General features: G+C 46.0%; 1 protein-coding gene across 1 annotated transcript; it reads right to left on the bottom strand.

Annotated features, from left to right (window-relative positions):
• Window positions 1–81: 81 nt before the first annotated feature.
• htra1a (HtrA serine peptidase 1a) lies at window positions 82–22,869 on the bottom strand. Its single transcript, XM_080848280.1, has 9 exons — window positions 22,372–22,869; window positions 14,443–14,542; window positions 13,784–13,988; window positions 3,577–3,771; window positions 2,994–3,026; window positions 2,683–2,797; window positions 2,343–2,400; window positions 1,990–2,085; window positions 82–422 (listed from the first exon to the last, which is right to left on the bottom strand). The coding sequence occupies exons 1-9, from the start codon at window positions 22,829–22,831 to the stop codon at window positions 254–256; spliced, it is 1,431 nt and encodes a 476-aa protein (XP_080704406.1). The 5' UTR covers window positions 22,832–22,869; the 3' UTR covers window positions 82–253.
• Window positions 22,870–24,031: the final 1,162 nt, after the last annotated feature.

The following is a 24,031-nucleotide window of genomic DNA, read 5'->3' as shown; positions in this document are numbered from 1 at the left end:
TCATGATTGACAGTAAACAGTAGTAGCGTTTATTAATGCACACATAATTAAAAAAGTGATCCAGCGGATCAGAGACAGGACCTAAAACACAGGCCGGTATGTGCTCTGTACAATCTACCATTAACGGGCGGAGCCTACACATGGCAGTCATATTGAAGGCAAGAGCCTATTGGCCACATAGCCTCCAGTGGGCGTGGTCTCAGAAAGTTCATTAGTGTGGCAACATTGATCGCCTGGGTCGTCAGAACTAAGGTCAAGGTTCGATCTCCATGGGAATGATGGTGAGGATGACATCCTCGTTGCCTCGGCGCACGACTATGCGTAACGTGGTGTCCCTCTTGATGACGCTGCTGACGTCGGTCGCTGAGGAGATGCGTTGGCTGTTAATGGAGATGATGACATCATGCTCTTTCAGTCCACCTCTGAGAGAGCGAGAGAGAGAGAGAGTGAGAGTGAGAGTGAGAGAGTGAGAGTGAGAGTGAGAGTGAGAGTGAGAGTGAGAGTGAGAGTGAGAGTGAGAGAGAGAGTGAGAGTGAGAGAGGGAAAGGGGGTAGATAAATGAGTAGAAAAACAAAATGAAACATTTCAGTCAGACTAAAGGTACTTCTGCTCCACAGGCACATTATGCCTAACGGTTCCGTATACCAATGTTGTCTCTGGAAACTATGCGTCCCCTGTCAGTCGTACAAACAGAAGCCAGTGAGAGGCAGTGTTATTAGATTTTACAGTTCTACAGAAAGGCCAGCCGTCACAAACTGGAAACGATGAATCGTGAAGGTAAATAAAAAGCCTGATAGAGAACTAGGGCACTGAGATTTAAAATATGCTGATGACTCTGCCTTTGTGTCCTTAGCCCTCAGTAACCACCCCTTCCTACACATACAGGCATAGACGGATGGAGGCAGAGAGAGAGAGAGAGAGAGAGAGAGAGAGAGAGAGAGAGAGAGAGAAAGAAAGAAAAATAAATATATACATGAAGCATTGGGGCATAGGAGGACTGAAAGTGGAAATTCGACAGGCCAAGTTCCACCGATGTGAGCGTGCTTTCGGGAAGCATTTTGAGCACCTCACTTTACGACGGAGCTAAACCCTAATAGCAAGCACATGTTATTGGAGACCTCAGACTCCATACATTTCTACCCCAGACATCCACATTCCCCATGCAGCATGCCTCTGGCCCCTCTGCCTGTGTGCTGTGACACAGAAGGGCTGGCGTACGGTATTAACGCTGGGTGCGTCTCCCCGCCCACGAGCCTAATCGCCCTGCGGAGGGAGAGGGGTCTGGGTCCAGGCGAGAGGAGGACACCGCAGAGACACCGCAGGAAAGCTGCTCCAGAGGCTTTGACATGAAGAGAAGTGCTGCCTCAGCAGACCACTGCAGGCCCTCTGCCCCCTCCTCTGCCCCCCCCCCTCTCTCTCTCTTTCTTTGTCCTTTTCTCTAACTGTCTCTCTCTCTCTTTCTCTCTCTCTTCTCTCTCGTCCCTCTCTTCTCTCTCCCTCTCTCTCTCTCATTCCCACCTACTCTTCCTGGCATTACATGACTGTGGTCACAGAAAATACAGAGGCAGGGGATTCTTGCCTGGTGAGCAAACATGGCCGACAGGCTTGTGTTGCAGTGTTTCGTCTGCGTGCGTGAGGACCCATATGTTCAGTAAAGCTTTGTGTGTGAATGTGTGTCTGGCTCTACTTTCTGGTCTTGGCATGCACATTGTGTGTGTGTGTGTGTGTGTGAATGTGTTTGCGCGAGGAGTGGGATTGTATGCACATGTGTTGACGGCTGCGAGTGCCTCATAAATCTGCAACATCTGCATGTCGTCCAGAGCCAGGGAAAATATCCCCTCAACCGTGACAAGGAGTGGCAGAAACAACATGATCACATTTACGGTATCAAAATGACACAAAAAAGCAAACAAATAAATCTGCATGGCTTGCTTTTGCACCAAGCATATGATTCCCAGGCGCCCCGTAATCCAGGTTTGGTTAACGTACACTGCAGCTGGTGTCTTGGAGATGACCTCCATGACGTACGCCCCGGAAGTGATGTCAGGGAAGTCTCTCTGTCGAACTTTGAGCTCCTTTGCCAAGCTGGGGGAAAGAAGGCAAATACTGAGTGAATGCCTTTGTTCTCATATAACTTATACAGGATGGCTACGCTGAAAGGCTATTTTGTTGATGCTCTCATTCGAAAGAAAATGATTTGACCAGAGAGTGAAGTCAAGTTTATAGCTTGCAATAAAGCTCACATAACAACGTTTAACAACTTCAAAAAAGTTCATAACTGGAGAGTAAAGACGTGGGCTCTTTTGCAGGCCTAGTAAAGGAAAGGAGGTTGGTATACTTACCCTGGAGTCAGTGTCATCATCCGCACACCGATGTACCTCTTCTTTGCGGTTCCTCTGCCTGAGAATAATAACATTGAAATGATATGAGGCCAGTTATAACAAAGTCCTTTTGACTTGAGGCGGCTAATCTAGTTTCCATTGGCTTAATACTCCACTCTTGTCTTTTTATAATCTACGCCTTGTAGTGTGGAATGTTTGAACTAGCCCTTTAATGTGGTTATTATGCCTTCTGAAAAACTATTTTGATATTTATTCATGACGGCAACTACCATTTCTGTTCACTGAAGGTCACAGGAAATGAAACTGCATTTAATGTCTCTGGTCCGTACAAAGTGCTTACCTCTGGCTGCCCTGTCATAAGATTCAGCAAGAAACTGCCGAATCTTGTCCGAGGGGATGGCAAAGGAGATCCCAGCCGTCACTTTCAGAGTGTTGATCCCAATCACCTCTCCATCCTGCCAGGCATACATGGGTTTTAAAGGTACAGGTTACTATATCTGTGGATACCTTACAACCTACTATTAACTCAGGTGCTACCAGTTGCTTCTGAACATTGACTACCCTTGGAAGCATGTGCACAGTGTACAGTACTGATATATACAGAGGAGGAAATATATAAATATGAAGTTTTTTTTTTAATTCAGTTCTCACCAGATTGACCAGAGGTCCTCCTGAATTGCCATACTGTGGAAAGAATTGAGAGGCATCCGTGAGAAAACCACATTAAATCCAAGAAGCTGGAGAAAGCCAGAGGTTATTTACTTCAGACATATGAGACGGTGAGATTTTACGGTGGGCCTTTACAATGTAAATTCCTTCAACCCTGATGAAGACTGATAAGCGGGTCAAGCACGGTAACAGCTACAACAGTTGGGATAAAATCTCCTCTTTGATCCGTGTAATGGGTATTTATAACCCTGCTGGCGATCTTAATCGATCTTAGTGTGAGAGTTTGTGTGCGTGTGTGTGTGCATGTTCAGCAGCCTTGGTCTTGTACAGAGAAAAGTTATGCAGGTTGTGTGTGAAAAATCATGGCCAAACAGATCAATAGATGCTTCAAGGGCTACGTACCTATCAGATGTACCATCTACCCATGAGCTAGGCCATGTCTCATTAATGTAAATATGTAACTTCGATTTATTACACACTATGCGATATAGCTGAGTTACATTTAATTTATGTGTAGATGCGTGAGAAGGAGACAGCGAGAGAACAAGACAGAGAGAAGGCTCACATTAATAATGGCGTCAGTCTGAATGTAGTCCATGTCGGAGTTGCGAAGGCCCAGCTCCTTGCCACCTCTCTGTGTGGTGCTGACAATCCCCGTGGTAACAGTGTTTTGGAGGGAAAATGGGCTACCGATGGCAACAACAAATTCTCCTGGTCTCAGGTCAGCCGATCGCCCCAGCAACAACACCGGCAGCTTTTTCTGTGAGAGAGAAGCACAGCAGGGTTCTATTATTAAGGAAACATTTACAAGCTTGCATGTATTTTACAATCAAGGGTCACATACAAGAGCTGAGGGTACTGCGTCTACTTCTAAATTGGTTGAGGCAATATCTACCCATCATGCTGCGCACTAAGTACTCTCCAGAACAGAACATACCTGAACAATCATCAAATGACTAACCAGCTATCTCCATCTTCTAAACAAATCGGGTCAGATGGGCAGCGTTTATTGATAAGCTTTGTTTTTGTTCCTTTTTTGTCTGTGTATGATTGTTACTCAGTTACCATACTCTGCAGTATACAACGGAAGGCACTGTTACCAATAATCTTCCCACACAGGAGTGTTCTGTAGTACTTAACCACACATTGCACTCCCTCGACTCCATGGTGACCTCAACAACCTTCTGCTGCTGGGTCTGCCCTCAGTCAGCACACTAGCAGCCTACTTCGCTATTGACTCCTTCCCAGAACGGAGTGGGCGTTTTAGAACCAGAGGGGTACTTCTGAAACCTTATCGCCGGGTAACCTTTATGATGTCATGGAAAACAAGGACACTGGAGGGACACAAATATCGAAATGTGCTTTCCAAATGCCAGCCCAGATCATTTCCGGAATCTTCTGCCTTCGTGAATACATATCACTCGAGGTGTGTGGGGGGGGGGGGAGTCATGCGAGTCTAGACAACAGTAGACCTGTCTCCCAATGGGGCCATATCTGTTTTGTTTACCCATGGTAAAAATAGTGTTACCGTACCAACGTGGTAACTGAGAAGCGCTCGCAAACTGAAGACACACAAACCGACCCTGAATTCGCTGGTACTGCATTACCAGATCAGACTCCTGTTGCATGAAAAATAGGATGTGCTGCATGAGACACGCATGAAGGCACAGGCATGCATGTGCAAGTCAGGACCTGTCAAGCTTGACAAAGGCATATGCGGATAACATTCTTTCCCTCAATAAGCAATTATCTAAAACTTTAAAAAAGCCACACGTTAAGGATTTACTTCACAAACTTTGCTAGTGAAATCCCACTAGGAAGTAGCTATTTATTTCTTGGTTGCCGTAGACTCATAAGGTCATCCCCATACAGGGTGATCAATGAGATGTGTTGGTATGCTACCCATACATTGTGTGGCACAAATCTTTATTGCATCTTTATTAAATTAGCATCTTCTATGAAGATAATCTTACATCAACAGCATTGTCGAGAACAATTTTCTGGCACGATTGAACTGTCTTTCAATATCAGTTTTTCCGATCACCGTGGCACACAAGGTTTGGACAGCGTGGTCAATCATGCGCTGGAGCTCAGGGCGAACCTGACCCGTAAGGTACGAGGTGTCTTTATAAATAGAGCGGCGGTGGTGAGGGGTGGGCAAATGAGAAGAGAAACCTTTCGGAAACTCTTTCCTCTGTCTCACGTCCCCCCCCTTCCTGAAGACCTGGCACTGGAATAGCAGACAACCTCTCTACCCCCCACCCACCCACCCACACATGATGAGCCCAAGGAAGGGTAAGAGGATAAACAGATGGACAGAGGAAGACAGGAGGAGAGGGACAAACACAACTGTGAGAGGAAGTCCGGTGGATTCCAGAGATCAGGAATACTCATCGATTTTTAAAGAGAAATTCTGTACTTATGTCTTATTTTCTTAAAACTACTCTCAGCTTAGGATAAAATAAGTCCTTAGAAGTTGAGTTCGCAAATCCATGCATAGACACACTTTGGATACTTAAAGAGTACACTTCTCTGCATCTTGTGCGATCCACAGGTGTGGTTCTAACACACAGGTACAAAGTTACAGGCATGAAGGGCAGCTTTGAGCAGAGAGTGTGAGTCAGGGTCTACTCCACTTGTGTGAATGGAGATCCATTGCTTTGCTCAGAGTGCAGGAAATTACTTAAAAACCAGAGGTCAAAATTGTCCGTCATTAAACAACCACAAGTGAAAACTGGAAGCCATTTTGTGTCAAAGCAGCACATTAGTCAGCCACGTCATGCCTAAAATTCTAAAAGTAATGCCAGTGGCCTAAGCCTGTCTCTCTCTCTGTCTGTCTGTCTCTCTTAGTTTCCTCACCACAATTCTGACTCAAGAATTAATTTAGAACACAATGCCCAAGTCAGCATCTTCAGAAATAAATAGAACGGACGAAAAAAGAGTCTTTCCATCATATGCTGGTGTTGTTTTTCCTCCCTGGAGTCTGAAGAGGCAGCTGTGTGCCATATATGCCAGTGGCCCGCTCAACTCATCCAGCCCTATACATCAAACCACCACCTGGCCCATAAACCTCCCATGCTCACAGCTCTCAGGTGCCTGTGTTTACAGTGGCTCGTGTCACTTGCTAAGAATGCTGCGTAAACATTGTTAACGAGGCACTTATCTCACCCAACGGGTGGAGAGAAAGACCAAAGCACAGCACAGAAGGCTTTGAGAAAGACTGAGCGCTGAGGACCTCTGAGATGGAGAGATGGAGCCTAAGGGAAGGGAGGAGGTGGAGAAGGTAAAGTCATGCATTCACACTGAGACATCCAGAGTAAGCCAACTGTGAAGGGCCTTGCACACACAACCACACACAACCACACGCACACGCACACACGCACACGCACACACACACACACACACACACACACACACACACACACACACACACACACACACACACACACACACACACACACACACACACACACACACACACACACACACACACACACACAGTTCTCTGCCATGCATACCACAGGGTCAGGCCAAAAGATGCATGACAATCTAGCCCATCACACACAGACTGCAGTGTTGTGTGAGTCTAGCTTATTGGTGGTCTGAAACTGGTTAGAGGAGAGAAAGAAAAAGACAGACAGAGGGAGAGAGTGGAGGTAGAGAGATGGAAAGACAAAGACGGCTGACAAGAGAGACAAACAAGAGAGCCGGTTTGGTAACGGCATTGAAAAGGGGTTGGGTGCAGATGTTTTGCCCTTCTGAGAGAGACAGCTAGATCTCACTTTTTTGTGAGCATCTGTTTGTGTGTATGTGTGAGAGCGAGAGTGTGTGTGTGTGTGTGTGTGTGTGTGTGTGTGTGTGTGTGTGTGTGTGTGTGTGTGTGTGTGTGTGTGTGTGTGCGAGGGGGAGTGTGAAATGGGTGGATGAAAGGGTAAGCTGGCATTTGGGCCTTACTGAAGCAGTTGCAAAACCCCCATAAACACCCAACTAATTATAGCCTTAAATTGGACCAATCAAATGACGGCACGTTTGGCACAGGAAATGACATAATCGCCAATGTCGGATGAGTGAGGCCTTGGCTGACAGGAGCAGTTACCCAGCATCCCCTGGGGGCCACTGCTGGGCTCCTCCTAATTGGGGCACTACAGCATTTAGATTTACGTCTCGTTAAAAAGCCATCACATTAATGACGCCTTAACAACTTCGTGTGCAGGTGCAAACTGGGTGAAATATGGCAGCACTATTCTCTAGTCTCAGGTTTGAGGCACTATTCTTAGCTCATCTGCACCGTCTGAGGTACCACACACACATCCCAGAAAGCAACAGGTCAGTTTACACATGCACAGACACGCACACACACACACACGCACACGCACAAGCACACCGCACGCACACACGTGTGCGCATACACACACACGCACACACACACACATGCGCACACACACGCATGCACATGCACATGCACATGCACATGCACATGCACAAAGCACACACTTGCACACACTCATACACACACACACACACACACACACACACACACACACACAGTCACTAAGAGAGGATAGTGACACCACATCCACCCATACGGTACCTCACACTGCTACCTCCGATCACCCCTTCCATTCATCTCTAATAGCAGACCAGCAGGGTTATTTTTGGCCCGAGAATAGCTGCAGTTAAACACAACACTCGCACGCAGGATACTGGCCTTAGCGCTGTGGTCACGGGCAGATCCTTGGCTTGCTCCCTCACCCAGTTTGAACTGCAGGGCCAAGACACTGCACAGCCCAGGTGATTCATGTGGTCACGACACCCCGTTTTTCCAGAACTTACCGCCATCCGTCTCCCCCGCATACCCATCCGACTCGGGGGTTCTGTGTGGTCCACTATGGTTCCGTGTGATTGCAGCAGTCACCATGGCACAGGTTTGTTTACGTGCGGCTGTCTGTCTGGACTGACCGCAGGGTGACGTATTTTTCTTTAAGGTCGATCTTTGCCTTTCTTTTATGCTCTTCCTCCCTGTAATTTACCGCCGCGTGACTCTCTGGCTCTGGGTTCTGCAGGCGTTAGTCCTCAGAGAGCCGGGAGTGCCAAATAAACAAGGCCATGGTGAATATGTTTACAGTTGTGGAGGTCTGTGTGTGTGTGTGTGTGTGTGTGTGCATGCTTCTTTGATTGTTAGCTCCTTGACAATACTTGGATGTGCTTTGGTTGTGTGTGTAAGTCTGTGTATCTCTAAGCAACAGAGAAAGAGAGTGAAGGTGAGGGTAGACAATCCAGAGAGAAACAAATATAAACAGAAACACAAACACACTCACACTCACACACACAAACACAAACACTCACACACACACACACACACACACACACACACACACACAAACACACAAACACAAACACAAACACACAGGGCAACGAACACTGTGAACGGGCTTCGTGCATCAGCAACCATGTTGTGAGAACAGGAGGAGATCTATATCCACTAAGGTGCTGCTCTGAAGGAAATCATTCATATATGGAACTCCCATGTCTGCACAAACACACCCCACCGTTGCACTTACCCACCAATGTCTTCACTTAGAATCTTGCTCATGTTATGACATTAGCAAAATGATTTTGCCAAGTTATTAAATTAGCTTTAGGTCATGGCCGGCTGTTGACAGCCATGTTGCCTATCAATGAAATTAGGGCCCACTGACTTATCTCTCTCTCTTTCTCTCAGACACACATACACACTCTCACACACACTCTCTCTCACACACACACACACACACACACACACATACACTCAAACACACGCACACACACTCACACACACGCACACACACACATGCACGCATGCACGCACACTCACACACACACACACACACACACACACACACACACACACATACACACACACACACACACACACACACACACACAGTTCTCCGCTACGCTCTTGCTCTGTGAATGTTTCAATCTGTCTTTCATTTCAACCTTCCAGCTAATTTCCAGCTTGGTTTGCGAGCTCCAGAATGAGTCACAGCCATGCGAGTGGTGGTCACACACACACACACGCACACACACACACAGCCATGCGAGTGGTGGTCAGAGGGAGGGTGAGATTGGAGTGGAAGCCACGTAAGACCTCAGGAGGCACCCATGTGGCTTTCTTTACTTCCCATAATCCACATCAGGGCGACAGAAACACACACACACACACACACACACACACACACACAGACAGAAACAAAAAAAGGAAGGCTTTCTTTGGCCCATCACACTAGCATTACCCAGGCATCACGTCCTCTGGAATAGGACTACGAGAGACAGTGTTAAATTGAGGATGGGACCAGACATGGATATGATTCATTTTCCACAGTTTGTTTTTAAAGGACAGTTTGAGAGTCAGAGCAGGAAGCAGAGGAAGTCCACCTCTGACAGTTACGTCTGTTAGGGTCAACCAGGACATTTCAGCAGCAATATCCTCACAGGAGATCAAAACTGCAGACTGGAAGGACACCTGCCAAATATTTTATATGAATGCTCGTGTGTGTGTGTGTGTGTGTGTGTGTGTGTGTGTGTGTGTGTGTGTGTGTGTGGCTACCAATATGAGGTGTCCAGTGACGTATGGAGTATCTCCCGCTGCAAAGTAAACTCATTACTTTCATTAGTTCTCTTCTAACCTCCCCACATATGGATCCATTTTCCAGTCCTAACCACATACTCTCTCGTTCCCTCTCTTCTCTTTCTCTCTCTCTCTCTCTCTCTTTCTCTCTCTTTTCTCTCCCTCTTTCCCTCATTTCCACCATTCGAGGACGAGAGCTCCTTCCCCTTTTTCCTGTCTCTGAAGTCCTACCAGCTGCAGACAGAGTAATGGTCTCCCCAGAGACGGGAACAACCAGAACCACGATGCCCCCAGCCCCCCCCTCCCCCCGCCCCTCCAAGCCCCAGTTTCTTCTGTGAGAGAAGATATGGAGAGAGAGAGAGAGAGAGAGAGAGGAAGAGAGAGAGGGAGAGAGAGAGATAGAGAGAGGGGGGAGAGAGAGAGAGAAGGGAGAGAGAGAGGGAGAGGATAAGAGAGAGAGAGAGAGAGAGAGAGAGAGAGACCCATTCTTCCTTAACATGTGCTATCCATTCTCAGGTCCTGTGCTGAGCCAAAGTAATGTTATCCCCTCTCTCTCTCCTCACCTACAACACAACTCAGTGTATCATGGCTCAACTCGCCAAAGAGGGAAGTTTGACAGAATTGACCTACTTAAGCGGATCTACACATGTCGCTGAGACAGAAAAGTTTCGAGACACACACACACACACACACTCACACACACATATACACATATACACACACACTCACACACTCACACACACTTTGCTCACGAGGCACACACTTGTGCACAGAAGGCATATAGCTCTAAGGGAATTATGAAGACGTGCTGGATGACAGATTTTTTCCCCTTTGCACAACTTCAGACCCATTCACTCACCCACTCTTCCTCACCCTCCCTAATAACATCTCTTCCTTTTTCCCCTTGCACTCGCCGTCTTGCCCTGATCCCTCACTGAGCTTCAGAACGCACTGTTAGTCATCAGAGGTAGACATAGCCAGGAGGGAAGTCCTGCTATGTAAACATCGGAGCCGGTGGCTACCTGCCGTGATGAACGATTGATTCTACACACACGCACACACACGCACGCACACACGCACGCGCACACACACGCACACGCACACGCAAACGCACACGCACACGTACGCACACGTACGCACACACACACACACACACACACACAAACACACAAACAAACAAACACACACACACACACGCGCGCACACACACACATGCATGCATGCACGGTCACGTAGAGGGGTGAAACCGCAGACAGCTCCCCTGAGGTGGGCATTACTCATGGAATATAGAAGAGTGCCACTCCACTGTAACTGGGGCAAACACTTAAGCAGCTGCCCCAGTCACACCAGCCACCAGTCAAGCCTTCCACAACAGCGCACAAAGTCAGGGACCGACCGTCGGTTGACTACTAAGTCAGCTCCTAAGACTACTACCTGAACTCAATAAGAATAGCCAGATAGAACACACACTGCTTGAGACATACTGATGCCAAGAGTGGATACACTTTATCAGACAGGGAGAGATTCAGACATAACAGAGTCACTTGATGATTCATGGTGATGCCATTATTTCCCCTGTCAGAGTGCTCCACTGGTCTTGGAGAGGATCTCTTCCCTGCTCGCCTGCTCAGCTCCGATGTAGAGACTGCAGAAAGTGTTTAAGCACAGAGTAGAGTTGAGTGGAGACTGGAGAAAGTGTTTAAGCACAGAGTAGAGTTGAGTGGAGACTGGAGAAAGTGTTTACGCACAGAGTAGAGTTGAGTGGAGACTGGAGAAAGTGTTTCCGCACAGAGTAGAGTTGAGTGGAGACTGGAGAAAGTGTTTAAGGAAAGAGTAGAGTTGAGTGGAGACTGGAGAAAGTGTTTAAGCACAGAGTAGAGTTGAGTGGAGACTGGAGAAAGTGTTTAAGCACAGAGTAGAGTTGAGTGGAGACTGGAGAAAGTGTTTAAGCACAGAGTAGAGTTGAGTGGAGACTGGAGAAAGTGTTTACGCACAGAGTAGAGTTGAGTGGAGACTGCAGAAAGTGTTTAAGCACAGAGTAGAGTTGAGTGGAGACTGGAGAAAGTGTTTAAGCACAGAGTAGAGTTGAGTGGAGACTGCAGAAAGTGTTTATGCGCAGAGTAGAGTTGAGTGGCACAGAGTTGAACAGAGTAGAGTTGAGTGGAGACTGGAGAAAGTGTTTACGCACAGAGTAGAGTTGAGTGGAGAAAGTGTTTAGGCACAGAGCACAGCAGAGCTTAACAGAGTAGAGTTGAGTCTTTGACTAACTGCCAAGCACGTACTCATCCCTCTCTGTAGAGCACTGTCCGATGGGTACTCCAGTGGTCCTCAGAGAGACACAGTTCCCATACAGTGTGTGGTTATGTTAGTCTGGTGTGTGTGTGTGTGTGTGTGTGTGTGTGTGACAGAGAGAAGGAGAGAGAGAGAAGAGAGGCAGGCTCACTTAAAGATACAGTCCACCATTCGGTTTCGGTTTCTCAAAAGGTTGTTGATATTTTTGCTCAACGGCCAATTGAATTACATTCCTTTGTTCTGTGCTCCAGAAGCAGCGTATTAATTGGCTGGGGTTGTTTTACGGCTTGGCCTGAGCCACTATGTTTGTTTCCCATGTACAGAGCCAGGACTGTGCAAGAACACCAGAGTCATTTTGACTGCAAACACTGAACGGACAGCTAGAGGACCATGTGAAGCACTTAGCTGAATTTGATGAAAAGTGTATGGGAATAGAATTGGCAAACTGCACCTTTAAGATCAGACAAGAAGAGATGGATGTATTTAATGATGTATGTACTGTATAATAAATCAAATGTATGCGTGTGACTCATACAGTTTGCCCCTTTCCTTATAAGGCTTGCTTTGCCATTTCAGACATATCTGTGCCCTCAGATATTTCTCCAGTTTTAGAAACACATCTTTCATGTCCGGGCCTTTTCAGCATGTTGTAGTTCCACAGAGGTTACATACTGTAATTATTGATATTCTCAAACTGGCTTTTCATCTGAGTAGGCAGCTCAATTCCCCCTCACCTGATCCAAAGGCCAGCTAACTAACTCTGAGTGGGGAGGGTTTCACTGGCTAACTAACTCTGAGTCTCTCCACTCTCATGGAGAGGGTTTCACTGGCTAACTAACTCTGAGTCTCTCCACTCTCATGGAGAGGGTTTCATTCACTAACTCTGAGCGCTCTCCGCTCTCATGGGGAAGGTTTTACTGGCAGCTCCTTACTGACCTAAGGGTGACACCCAAACCCTCCAAGACGTGTACTCTACAGCTGCTCTTTGATCATACACCTCGGCTACGTTGTGTGTGTGTGTCTGTGTGTGTGTGTGTGTGTGATCATATGCCTCGGCTACGTTGTGTGTGTGTGTGTGTGTGTGTGTGTGTGTGTGTGTGTGTGTGTGTGATCATATGCCTCGGCTACGTTGTGTGTGTGTGTGTGTGTGTGTGTGTGTGTGTGTGTGTGTGTGTGTGATCATATGCCTCGGCTACGTTGGGATCAGTACAGCATCCCAATGAGCTATGCACACAACTAGAACTCTCTTGCTCAGTGAAGTTGGACTGGGGACTGAAATACGTCAGTTTGTGGAGCAACAGCTAATGTGAAAATGATATACAGTATCTGTGAAGAGAAGTAAAGACATTGTAGTTGCACCATTTCTAGTACAAACCTTCCCATATTCACATTTTAGATGGTTGATTATACATGCTGCACTTGCGCACACACACACACACACACACAGCATCTATTGCTATTTCGAAGCGTGTTAAGCGTGTCTTGGTCAGTTTTTCACCCCTTAACCACACGCAGCTCATGGCCTCTGAGTGAAGTCATCAGTGTCTCACTGCAGCTGTGTGTTTAAAAATCACTTTAATGCTCGACTGCTGCTGGAAGACAAACTTCCCCTTAGTCTAAATAAAACTTCATTGCCCTCTTTCTCTCTCTCCCTCTTTTCTCTCTTAGTCTTTATATTGTCTCTCTTTCATTCAGTTCATAAAACTCTGACATGGTCTGAAACGCATCTCCATGGAAGACAAACACCTCTTATTTTATAGTAAGAATCAGAATCCCTGACACTGGACTAACCACTAAACTTCTAGCTATGATGCATTTGGCTGGTTCCATTGGGGAGCCTGGGAGTAAAAGAGCTCAGTAGTTTGTTTACCGGCGAGTCGATCTGGATGAGGGCGATGTCTGCTTTCTCGTCCACATCTTTGATCTTGGCATCAAACATTTCTCCGTTCTTTAGCTCCACCTTCACCCGGTGCTTATTGGCCACCACATGGGCATTGGTGACGATCAGCCCATCTTCAGACACCATGAAGCCCGACCCACTCGCCACCGCCATCTCACGCTTGGAGTACGCCATCCTGGGAGGGAGGGAGAGAGAGAGAGAGAGAGAGAGAGAGAGAGAGAGAGAGGGGGAAAGAGAGGGAAAGATAGGGAGAGAGAGAGAGAGAGAGAGAGACAGAGACAGAAAGAGATGTTTAACAGTCTTTTATCAAACCACATTAATGTAGTATTAAAACCATGAATGGGCTTGAACGCCTAGGAGACCCGGGTTCGAATCCGACCCGCAGTCAATTTCCGATCCTACTCCCCATCTCTCTCCAGCTCATTTCCTGTTAACCTTCACTATCCTGTCCGATGAAAGGCGAAAAGCCCAAAAATAAATCTTTGAAACTGATGATCAGCCTCACATCCTAATTTAGAAAGAGAGAGAGTAAAGGAGGAAGATAGACAGACTGACAGAAAGGGGGGAGAGAGAGAGAGAGAGAGAGAGATTCTCCAACTACAACTTTTTAGGAAAGGTGTGTCCCTTACTTGCGGTAGAGTTCAATGTGCACCACGGCGGGGCCGATCTTCTCCACCACATCAGCGATGAAGTTGTACTTGTGTCTAAGGCTGTTGGGGTTGTCCTGGGCTGAAACAACATCCCACACACACTCCAGGATTAGAGTCAAATAAAACACAAACGCTGTCAAACACTACATTACGTCACCACTTCAGTAAAGGCAGACAAAACTAAATACAGTCTTCTCCTAAAACACAATCTATTCTAACAGTTAGTTGTTTAAAAATGTTTGGGAGGGACATTTGTTTCATTAGCATTGGAAATGTTTACTTGGTGTTTTCTTGTTCGTAAACCGATATCAGTGACACACACACACAGACACAAACACACACACACACACACACACAAGGACCTTATAGCAGTTTATAGCAGCTTCGGTGAGAACCTAAATCTGCCGAGAGCTGATGCATGGGAAGGACGAGTCTGGAGATGTTGGCTGAGACAGTGCTCTGTTATTTCACACACCTCAGGGACATGAGAGAAAGTGGGCTCTTTTTTATTATCCCAACCCAACTGTATATTATCTCCCTTCAGATGGTTATCGTGGACATTTCCCCACTCCTAAACAAGGATCGTAAAAGCAACACTTTCCCTTTCGTCTCTTCTCCATGGGAGGCAAAGTATACTTACAAACTGTACGTTCCTAGATACTAGTGGCATTCACACACACACACACACACACACACACACACACACACACACACAGTGGCTTTCTGTAATCGTAATCTTCAGTAGTACTACCAGAGAACGGCTCTGGAATGCCTCTGAATGTAATTGTGTTTAATTACAGACTTGTGATACAGCATCAGTAGACCTGCTTGTGAGAGTGTGGTGAGGGATGAGACCAATGTGCAACAGATGATAAGGCACTCTTGCTCTGACTGCATAGGGACCAGGTTTGGGGAGCCACAATGTTATGGGATTTCTCAAACCTGCAACCAGCTTTGAATGTGCAGTGGTGTAGCTCTGTACTATGGAGCTTAATTACACAGCCAGCATCCCTGCTCTCCCTTTGTCATAACCACAGAAGGGAACTTCCAAACACATTGGTTGATTACAACCCAAATGGCTGGTCTCCTCCACTGCCAGAGTGCACTGGAAAAATCATAGTAAATAACACGCAGTAGTTCTTCAAGCCTTGGTTGCTGAAAGTGAAATACAAAAGATAAACAAACTTACACCTACTTTGCTCAAATCCATTTCTCTTTCAAACTGATTCAAAGTGATGGGAGTGGAGCAGCCAAGACTATGATGTTTATATGGCCGTAATGCAGTCAGTCGAACCAAAATGCATCCCTATTGGGTTCAACAAATACAGACAAAGGGCTTCAATTGCGCAAAAGGCTCTCCAAAGCGAACAACACTGTTGCTTTATCATCGCATTACCATGGGAACACAAGCCATCTTAGGTTAGAATCATCAGACCTGATCTGGGCGGCTTTTCAGTTTCACGGCTCCAACCGATAACTGGGAAAGATATTCCAATGCTTCATCCAAGGCCTGAAAAGGGAATTGCCGTTGTGTCCATCTGAACGAAAGAGGACACTTCTATGCCAAGATCACTAAGATGACTATGCTCATCCAGACCCACTGTCAGACCCAATCAGAGGAGACGGCCCAAACGCCTCGACCACGGAGGTCCAGATTCACCTCTTCACCTCCAGTTGGGCAGTCAGACTAACCTGATTATCTTTCCAGTCACTTTCATCTCAAACTGGTGCAGTTCTTGCAATTGTTCCTTGTGAAATGCACCATATCTGTTTCCACCAAAGACTCTCAGGGACTGGAGATGCCGTGAACTTATTCGGTGTTGAATCAGCAAAGGAGGTCAGTGCTGGGATTCGCGATAAGTTCCACAGTGTGGAGGATTTCCAGAACTGCTTTGACCATATGATGCATTTCTCTGGTGAGGAAGGTTTTGGGAGGACCCAGCACCAGACAGACAGACGGACCCAGACAGCACACCAAATCAAACGTGATGACCGAGAGGCCACTGCAACCAATATTCCACAGGCTGTTGACCACAGTGAGACAGAGCGCGCACGTTTATGACATCAGCATTCTTAGGCACTGCTTGGATGAGACTGGAGGTTGGGAAAGCTACAGACAAAGAGAAGAGACCTCTGCTGTGCCAAAATGTAGACAGCAAGAGCACAAAAAGAATGTAAAATCATTAAAAACGGAAAACTGCCAAGATCATTAAAAGCGATCAAAGAGAACCCAATGCTTTCATGCATTCACTGAGTTTGAAGACCAAAGCAGGCTTTTGAGCTGAATGCAGCAGAGGCCTTCAAAAAAGAAAAAAGAATTGACCCAAATACATCGTATTTTAGAATTTTTCCAGTGGATATTTTTTTTCTCTCTGTTGTCATTGAAACTCTGCCAGATGAGTGTATATGGCCTGAGAGAAAACTAAAAACAGTATTTTCTGTAGATCACTTAGTCCCTAAGCGCAGAGTCAGTCTACAAGAGGAGGGAATTATAGGAAATGCCGTCTGTGGGGAGACATTTCAGCTGTGCATTTCGAGGACAACCCCCAACTGTGCATGTGTGAAAGGTAACTTCACAACAGCTCAGCATGAGTTTCCAGACCTATTGCTGTCTGACCTTCTGTACATCAGTCATACTTGGACCTTAATGAGAAAAACCTTGATGAGTGGTTATGCCCTGGCAATAGGCCTAAGTTAAAAACGCAATTATTTTTCTGTGAAAATCATATCAGTATTTTGGTCTCAAAATCTATTCCAAAGCTGCTGAGAGCATTTTTTGTGTTTTTCTACAAACCCTTAGCCACTTAAGAAGCTCACCGCTTCCTGCCAATATGCTGTGCACATGCATCTGGGTGAGTGCCAGGGCCATTAACCGAAAGCTGAATAAATTAATACAAAATAAATAAATAAAGTAAAGATGCTAATGCAAGTTAAATTGAAAACAGTTAACATATGGCCAGTAAAGAAATGTTCTACGTGTTTCCTCTGTCTATTATCGGGTATGTATATGAGGTTTTTGCTCAGGCAACCACAACCTCCTATTCTCCAACCATCCATCTCCCACCCTTAACCACATCTCATGGTGCCATATGCTGTCCACAGGACCCCACCTCCCCAAACATGGATGATCTAGAGTCCACTCTGTGTGGAGTCCATGAGGACACACTTGTGAAACATGAGGGGCATTTTGGAAGCCAAATGTAAGACTGGGAAGACTTGAAACACTTAAAACCAATGTTGAGCTATATCGCAACCCTAGTTCTGTCCGTCCTTGTTTTTTGTGGAGCTCTCCCTCTCTGCCCGTTGCCTTTCTAGAGAGATAGAGGGACACAGCTATGAGTCAGTTTGAACATCTGTACACTGTATTCATTTGCTGTGGGCCGAGACCTCGGAAGAACACGTCACATTTTACTTTTCTGTTCTGGTGCCAAAGTGCTTGTTGGCTTTGGGCACGAATACAAATGTTTCATCAACATTTTGTTTGGCCGAAGTTTAATTGGCAATATGGAAAGCCTGAGCAGAGAAAATAGCTTTGGCCATCAAGGGTTTCAAGCGTTTCAAGACTCTCTATTAGTTCACTCTCAGAGGATACATGGCCTTAGCGATTGTAAGAGAGAGGGGGAAGGCAATCAGTTACCGTAATGAATTGGCAACATGAACAAAAGCATGTAAAGGACAGTAACAGGGTGTTTGAGAGGGACGATAATATCAACCGAGGGCCTGAGTCAACAACAGAAATATATGGATGGCTTGCTTCTTCCCTGACATTTACTCGTCCAAACACAGAATGGACGCGTAGAGGATATTGCTTTATGGGACACAAAGAGCTGTTCCCACAGCCTCATCCTGCCAGGGGAAGCCCTGGACACACACACAAACACACACACACACACACACACTAACACACAGCTCTGCGGAGAAACAGGAGACCATCTCAAAGCGTGTGGGAAACCAAGTGGGCCACACACAAAGGTTAACCCAGTGTTTTACCAATGCTGTCACGTCTATTCATCTGCTGAGACGCCAAGGGTCACTATCTTGCAATCAGTTTCGGTTTAAAACACACACTCACACACACTCTCTCTCTCTCCCTCTCTCTTACACACACAAACACACCTGCCTGGTATTCTGTCTTGGGCCTGAAGCTTTATGAGTATTTTCCAGCCGGAAGTGAGTGAGGGATTGGCTTTCTGTGGCAGGGGTCACATTACGGTAACTCGGTCCTCCTCTCTTTCTCTCTATGTCTCTATCTCTCACACTCTCTCTCTCTCTTTCTCTTATGCTGCGAAAGTGAGCTGGCAAAGAACACATGCCCACCTGTCACACACAGACTAAATCATCATTGCAACTGCGCCTACAGTTCTGGGAATGATTTATCTCTCTCTCGCTCTCTCTCTGCATGTGTGTGTGTGTCAGTGTCACTGTGTGTGCACATATGGATCACTGGCCTATCTCCGCACCATCAGTGGAACTGAGACAGCAGGAAGTTTGCACTGGAGTGTTCTGCCGTCCAGGGTGAGCGACAGACACAGAGCCGGCTCTATCAGGAGGCTGGATCTTACAGCGGGGGGCCACGGATACGGAGCGGGCCACTCTCTCTGTCCAGGGGTCACGATACACAAAGCACTGAGAAGTGACTTATCACAGCCATCAGAGGGGAAGGGAAATGAACGGCTGAGTGGAAATGAACGAAGGGAGGAGAGCAAGGTGAGATAGCGAGAGAACGAGAGGGAGTTGGGAACAAATGGCACAAATAATGCGATGGAAACAGATATTTCTTCTAACCGAAGTTGCTCGTTATTATTTGGTGCTGGGGGGGGGGATGTCAATCAGCTCCATGATTGACATGTTTGTGCACCTGCCATTGTCTCTTCCAAACAATCATATCATTTTGGCCCCAAGATAAAACAGCCCTTTCTGTTTGCACAAAAGACTTTGATTTCACCCATGGTCATTTACTACCTAGTTTCTATTTCCAATGCAAAACAGAATCTTTTGAGTTTTTAAACTATCCGTTTCCGTTTCTGATTGTTCAATGTCCCCCAGTTCATTTTTAACTAAACGTAGTTTTTTTTTCCCCCGAATGCATTATAGGCCAATATTATATCAATCTGATTCTTTCAAGGCAGAACAATTGCATTGCCAATGAAAATTACGTAAGTAAAACATCAAAACAACATTTGCCCGATTAAATGTGACTTCTGATATAAAGCACGCCCACTCTCTGCCTCCTATCTGAATACAGAGACAGAGACAGATGACAGAGACAAATGACAGAGACAAATGACAGAGACAGATGATTTGTACCTTACAGATACAGGTACAGATAATGACGCCTCTGTGCACCTCTAGGGGTTGTGAAAGAAAAACACACACACACTGAGTTGGGAATGAAGCAAAGAGAGGGCGATAAAGAACAGAGGCATTGAGAGATACAGAGGGAGAGGGAAAAGGGTGGAGAGCAAGATGTGGATTGAACGCTTTGAACGCCCGCACCCCCCCACATCACAGGGTGAATGAAGCAGCGGCCAGCACACATGAGAGACACACACTGCACTTGCTGACACTCCACATCAAAGAGTGCGGCTGGCGGGGGCCTCCTCCACAAAGACTTAAACTCCTGCCCCACGCACGGCATCCCCCTCAGCAGAGCACGCCACAGACTTAACACCCCTGCAATCCAGCTCACGTCAGGGTCAGCTTTCTTGGCTTGATAACAGGACTCAGCTTTTAGTTCATATCACTCCCCCGCTGCGTCACTCTCACTTCACGTTTGTCTTAAGGTAACAACTAGAGGCACCTCTAGGGTGTTCATGGACATTTCCCATGCATGTCAAATCGTCCGATTGTTTGTCTTTCAAACTCATGTGCGCCACGATGACTGCAGAATCTGACCTACATCCAGAGCCAGCCAAAATAACTTCATAACCCCCCTCAACTTCAGAAACAGATGCACATGACATCATGTGAAGTGCTGCCCGGCCTATTTGGTTTTGAGCGGAGGCCTTCGTCCAGAACCCTGGGACCTCTGGCAGCTTGGCACCACGCTCTGCTTCTTCATTGGACCGATGTGACGGCAGCTGAACTGCAGGAATATATCTGGATGAAAACGTACTCTAAACGTCGTCGCAAGCGCTGCTGGAACAGTGCTGCAGGCATGAGTCGCATCAAGCTGAGAAACTTTAGACAAATTGAGAATGAACAATCTGCAGAGCATTAGGAGACCTCTGCAGTGTGAAAGTCCGGGACGAGAGGAGAAGTTGTGCGTAGTTTTTTTTCCATTTCTGCAGCAAATAAAAAAGCTGGAACTTGCATATGTACTGTATATTTGAACAGCTATGGTGGATGGGCCGCCTGAACCGCTTTATACACCTGTCCTACTAACACTACAATCATGATGGTACTGACAGGTTTCATAGCAACATAAAACCTGCAACCAATATAAATACCACTCTGGATCATCCCTTAGCTCTAGGATATGTACCCTATATAATAATGGTTATTACACGCTACAATGAAGTTACACAACGTTAATGTGACAAGCCCTTGAGAAATGGAATCTATTTTTCCAGCAGAATTCAATGACCAACATAACATTACCAATGTGTTTTCATATAAGTAAATACAAAGTTAATAGATAAATAGATAGACAGATAGATGGATGGATACTTTATTAATCCCGAGGGAAATTTAATCACACATTATGAACACACAGCAGTCTAAAAAAGTTTTCGAAAAACTACTTATAATTGAAGCGCCTTTGTGACCCCTCTTAGGAATGTTATGAAATGTATGCACACACACTCAGAGTTGCAGTGGAGTGGAGAGGCAGTATGCACACATACTCAGAGTAACAGAGGAGTGGAGAGGCAGTATGCACACATACTCAGACTTCTATTGAGTGGAGAGTCAGTATGCACACATACTCAGAGTTCTGTGGAGTGGAGAGGCAGCAGGCACACATACTCAGAGTTACAGTATAGTGGAGAGGCAGTATGCACACATACTCAGAGTTCTGTGGTGTGGAGAGGCAGTATGCACACATACTCAGAGTTACAGTATAGTGGAGAGGCAGTATGCACACATACTCCGAGTTACAGAGACTTTTCAGTGGCGAGAGAGGCAGCCCCTGCAGTGAGGCTGGTCTGTTTTGTGTTATGTCACATTGGCCGGGATGTAGAGAGAGGGGACTTAAACTGAGACCAGGAGGTGGGGGTCTACGTAGAGGGGAGCATGGTCAATGTGCTACGGAAGGGGCTTCTTCTTTGCAGGTATGTACAGTAAATAACAAATACAAAAATACCCAAATAAACAACAAAGACCAGTATGTGACCACTGTTATTAAATGCCATCCAGCTGTATTCTTCACGCTGTTAGCGTTTTACAGAGTGGAGCCTGAGTACCTCTGATCTCAGCAGGCAATTATTTCCCCTGTCAAAACGAAAAAGCAGTTCCAGACAAAGGGGTCTACACAGAGATGCACTGTAATAGTGTTACCGTTAGTGTCGGCTTTACTTACTCCAGAAGGTGAGGGAGAAATGGTTTTTAAAATGTGTTTAACTCACATACAATTGTAAGCGTCGTGCACATACAAAAAGAGGCAGCTAAGAAGTTTTACTGGTTAAAGTCGTGGAAAGTGTTTTCCACCCTAAAACAAAATTCACAGGACAGACACACAATAATCCCATTAGATTTGAGAAATGTGATGGAATGCTCGTCAGGTCATCATACCGAAATCAGCTCATTCTGTTCTCACCAAAAGTGATCGGTTAAGTTGATTTCAGTACATTTGGTTTTAAAATGTAACTTTATGTGTTCAAAACCCAGTAAAGCGCAAAAATAAGCCGAGCTGACAGACATGTCCATTTTCTCACTGTAACAGTTCAATGACTATATGAGTTAACTTACATTTCCCGCAAGCTCCACGCTGGATGAAAATCACTGGCGGCTGCTGGAGTTTCTGTGCCCGGCTACTGACTCGCTTGAGCTCGCAGATATTCCTGTAGGACACTCCGTCGCTCCCACACACGGGATCCGTGCCTTTGCACACACAAGCGCCAGTTTTCCCTCTTCTCCGGACCGTGGCGGTATACCCAACCCCAGTCGACACGGCGCACTCTAGTCCCTCGCCGCACACCGGGTCCCCTAACTTCCCAACGCCGCCACATGCTTCGCCCTCTCCGGAGGCGCACACGGGACAGCAGTTACACTGGTCCAGACCTTGCCCCGTTGAACAATCCTTTGGTACGGACGGACACATAGTCTTATCGCAGCGGTCAGGGCACCCGATTACATATCTTTTAGACACTCGCGCTTCGACCGAAAACGATGCTACGAATACACTTAGGCAGATTACTATCAAAACCATGACTAAAATACTAAACCAACTAAACGAACAGTTTTAAATGTGAAGTTTCAAAACGTATATGCACAAGGCTTTGTCAAGGAATAAGCCGGTCGCTTATTACAGAGTATCTGGGCCTTCTACCTTTGTGCAGCTAGAGGGCAAATCGGTCTCGACTCTGCACACAATACGCAAGTTTGCATTTGGTCTGGCGAAGCGTTTATAAATGCGCCCCCAATTCCGCATGAGCCGGCACGCTTTCTCACAATATAAACAAGCGCTGTGATTGGTGGCCCTGTGACGCTGAAAAGAAAGGGGGATTCTGAGCATCTTTGTCTGGGAGCAGCCCCTTACGCCGTGCACAATTCATGATGGTATCAGATGAACCTGGAAACAACAGTTTATTCTTTATGTCACATCCACGTTTGATAAGACAAAACGTTAGCTACATTTGTGCTGCACTCCTTGACCATGAGACAAAACCCTTCAATATGACATCTACCATTACGTTGTTTCCTTTTGTTTGTCTAACAGGTGCATAGTTCAAATGTACATACTATATTTATTTTTAGTATAAATATTTTCTGGAGTCCTTATCTTTACTATTGTCCTATTATCGAGCTGATGTTTTGCCTGAGATTAAGTTAGAGCATTACACAAAGGAATATTCTTGAAGGATCTGGATAATTTGTCTTAATGGCACCCAATATCCCACTTTTCAGCACTGTTTTAATCCTGCCTATGACTCCTTTGAAACGTGATTTATCGACTGTTGACCCACCATCTGTGGAAGATCTGTGCACTTGTCCTGTGTTTCATCTTGCTCTTGGTCCACCAGAACCTTTCGTTCCTCTAAACTGTACTGGACAAATTCATCACTGTGGAAAATCCCACATATGTACTGTATGTCCTGCTTAATATAGGCCTGGAATGTGGCAATTTGATGGTTTCATCACACATTTGCTCTTTTTTTTCAACCTGTTTGTTAGTTTCATCATCACCTGATACAAAATCTGACCATAAACATGACTTGACTGTAAAGTTCTTAATCAAAGTGCGTTGTATACTCCAACGAATAAAAAAATAATATACTATGCTATGTATTATAGAAAATATTCACTGAAATGTGTGTGACTTCTCCAAAAGCACAGAATGCAGTATGGGTACATGTGGATGCACCACCATCTTAAGGTGGTGTGTTTATTCATGCTGGCCTTAGAAACA

The sequence above is a fragment of the Sprattus sprattus genome (assembly GCF_963457725.1).
Source record: "Sprattus sprattus genome assembly, chromosome: 12".
In the NCBI taxonomy this organism is placed as follows: Eukaryota; Metazoa; Chordata; class Actinopteri; order Clupeiformes; family Clupeidae; genus Sprattus; species Sprattus sprattus.
Note: the sequence above shows the minus strand (reverse complement) of the source record. Positions and strands in the feature narration are given on the sequence as shown.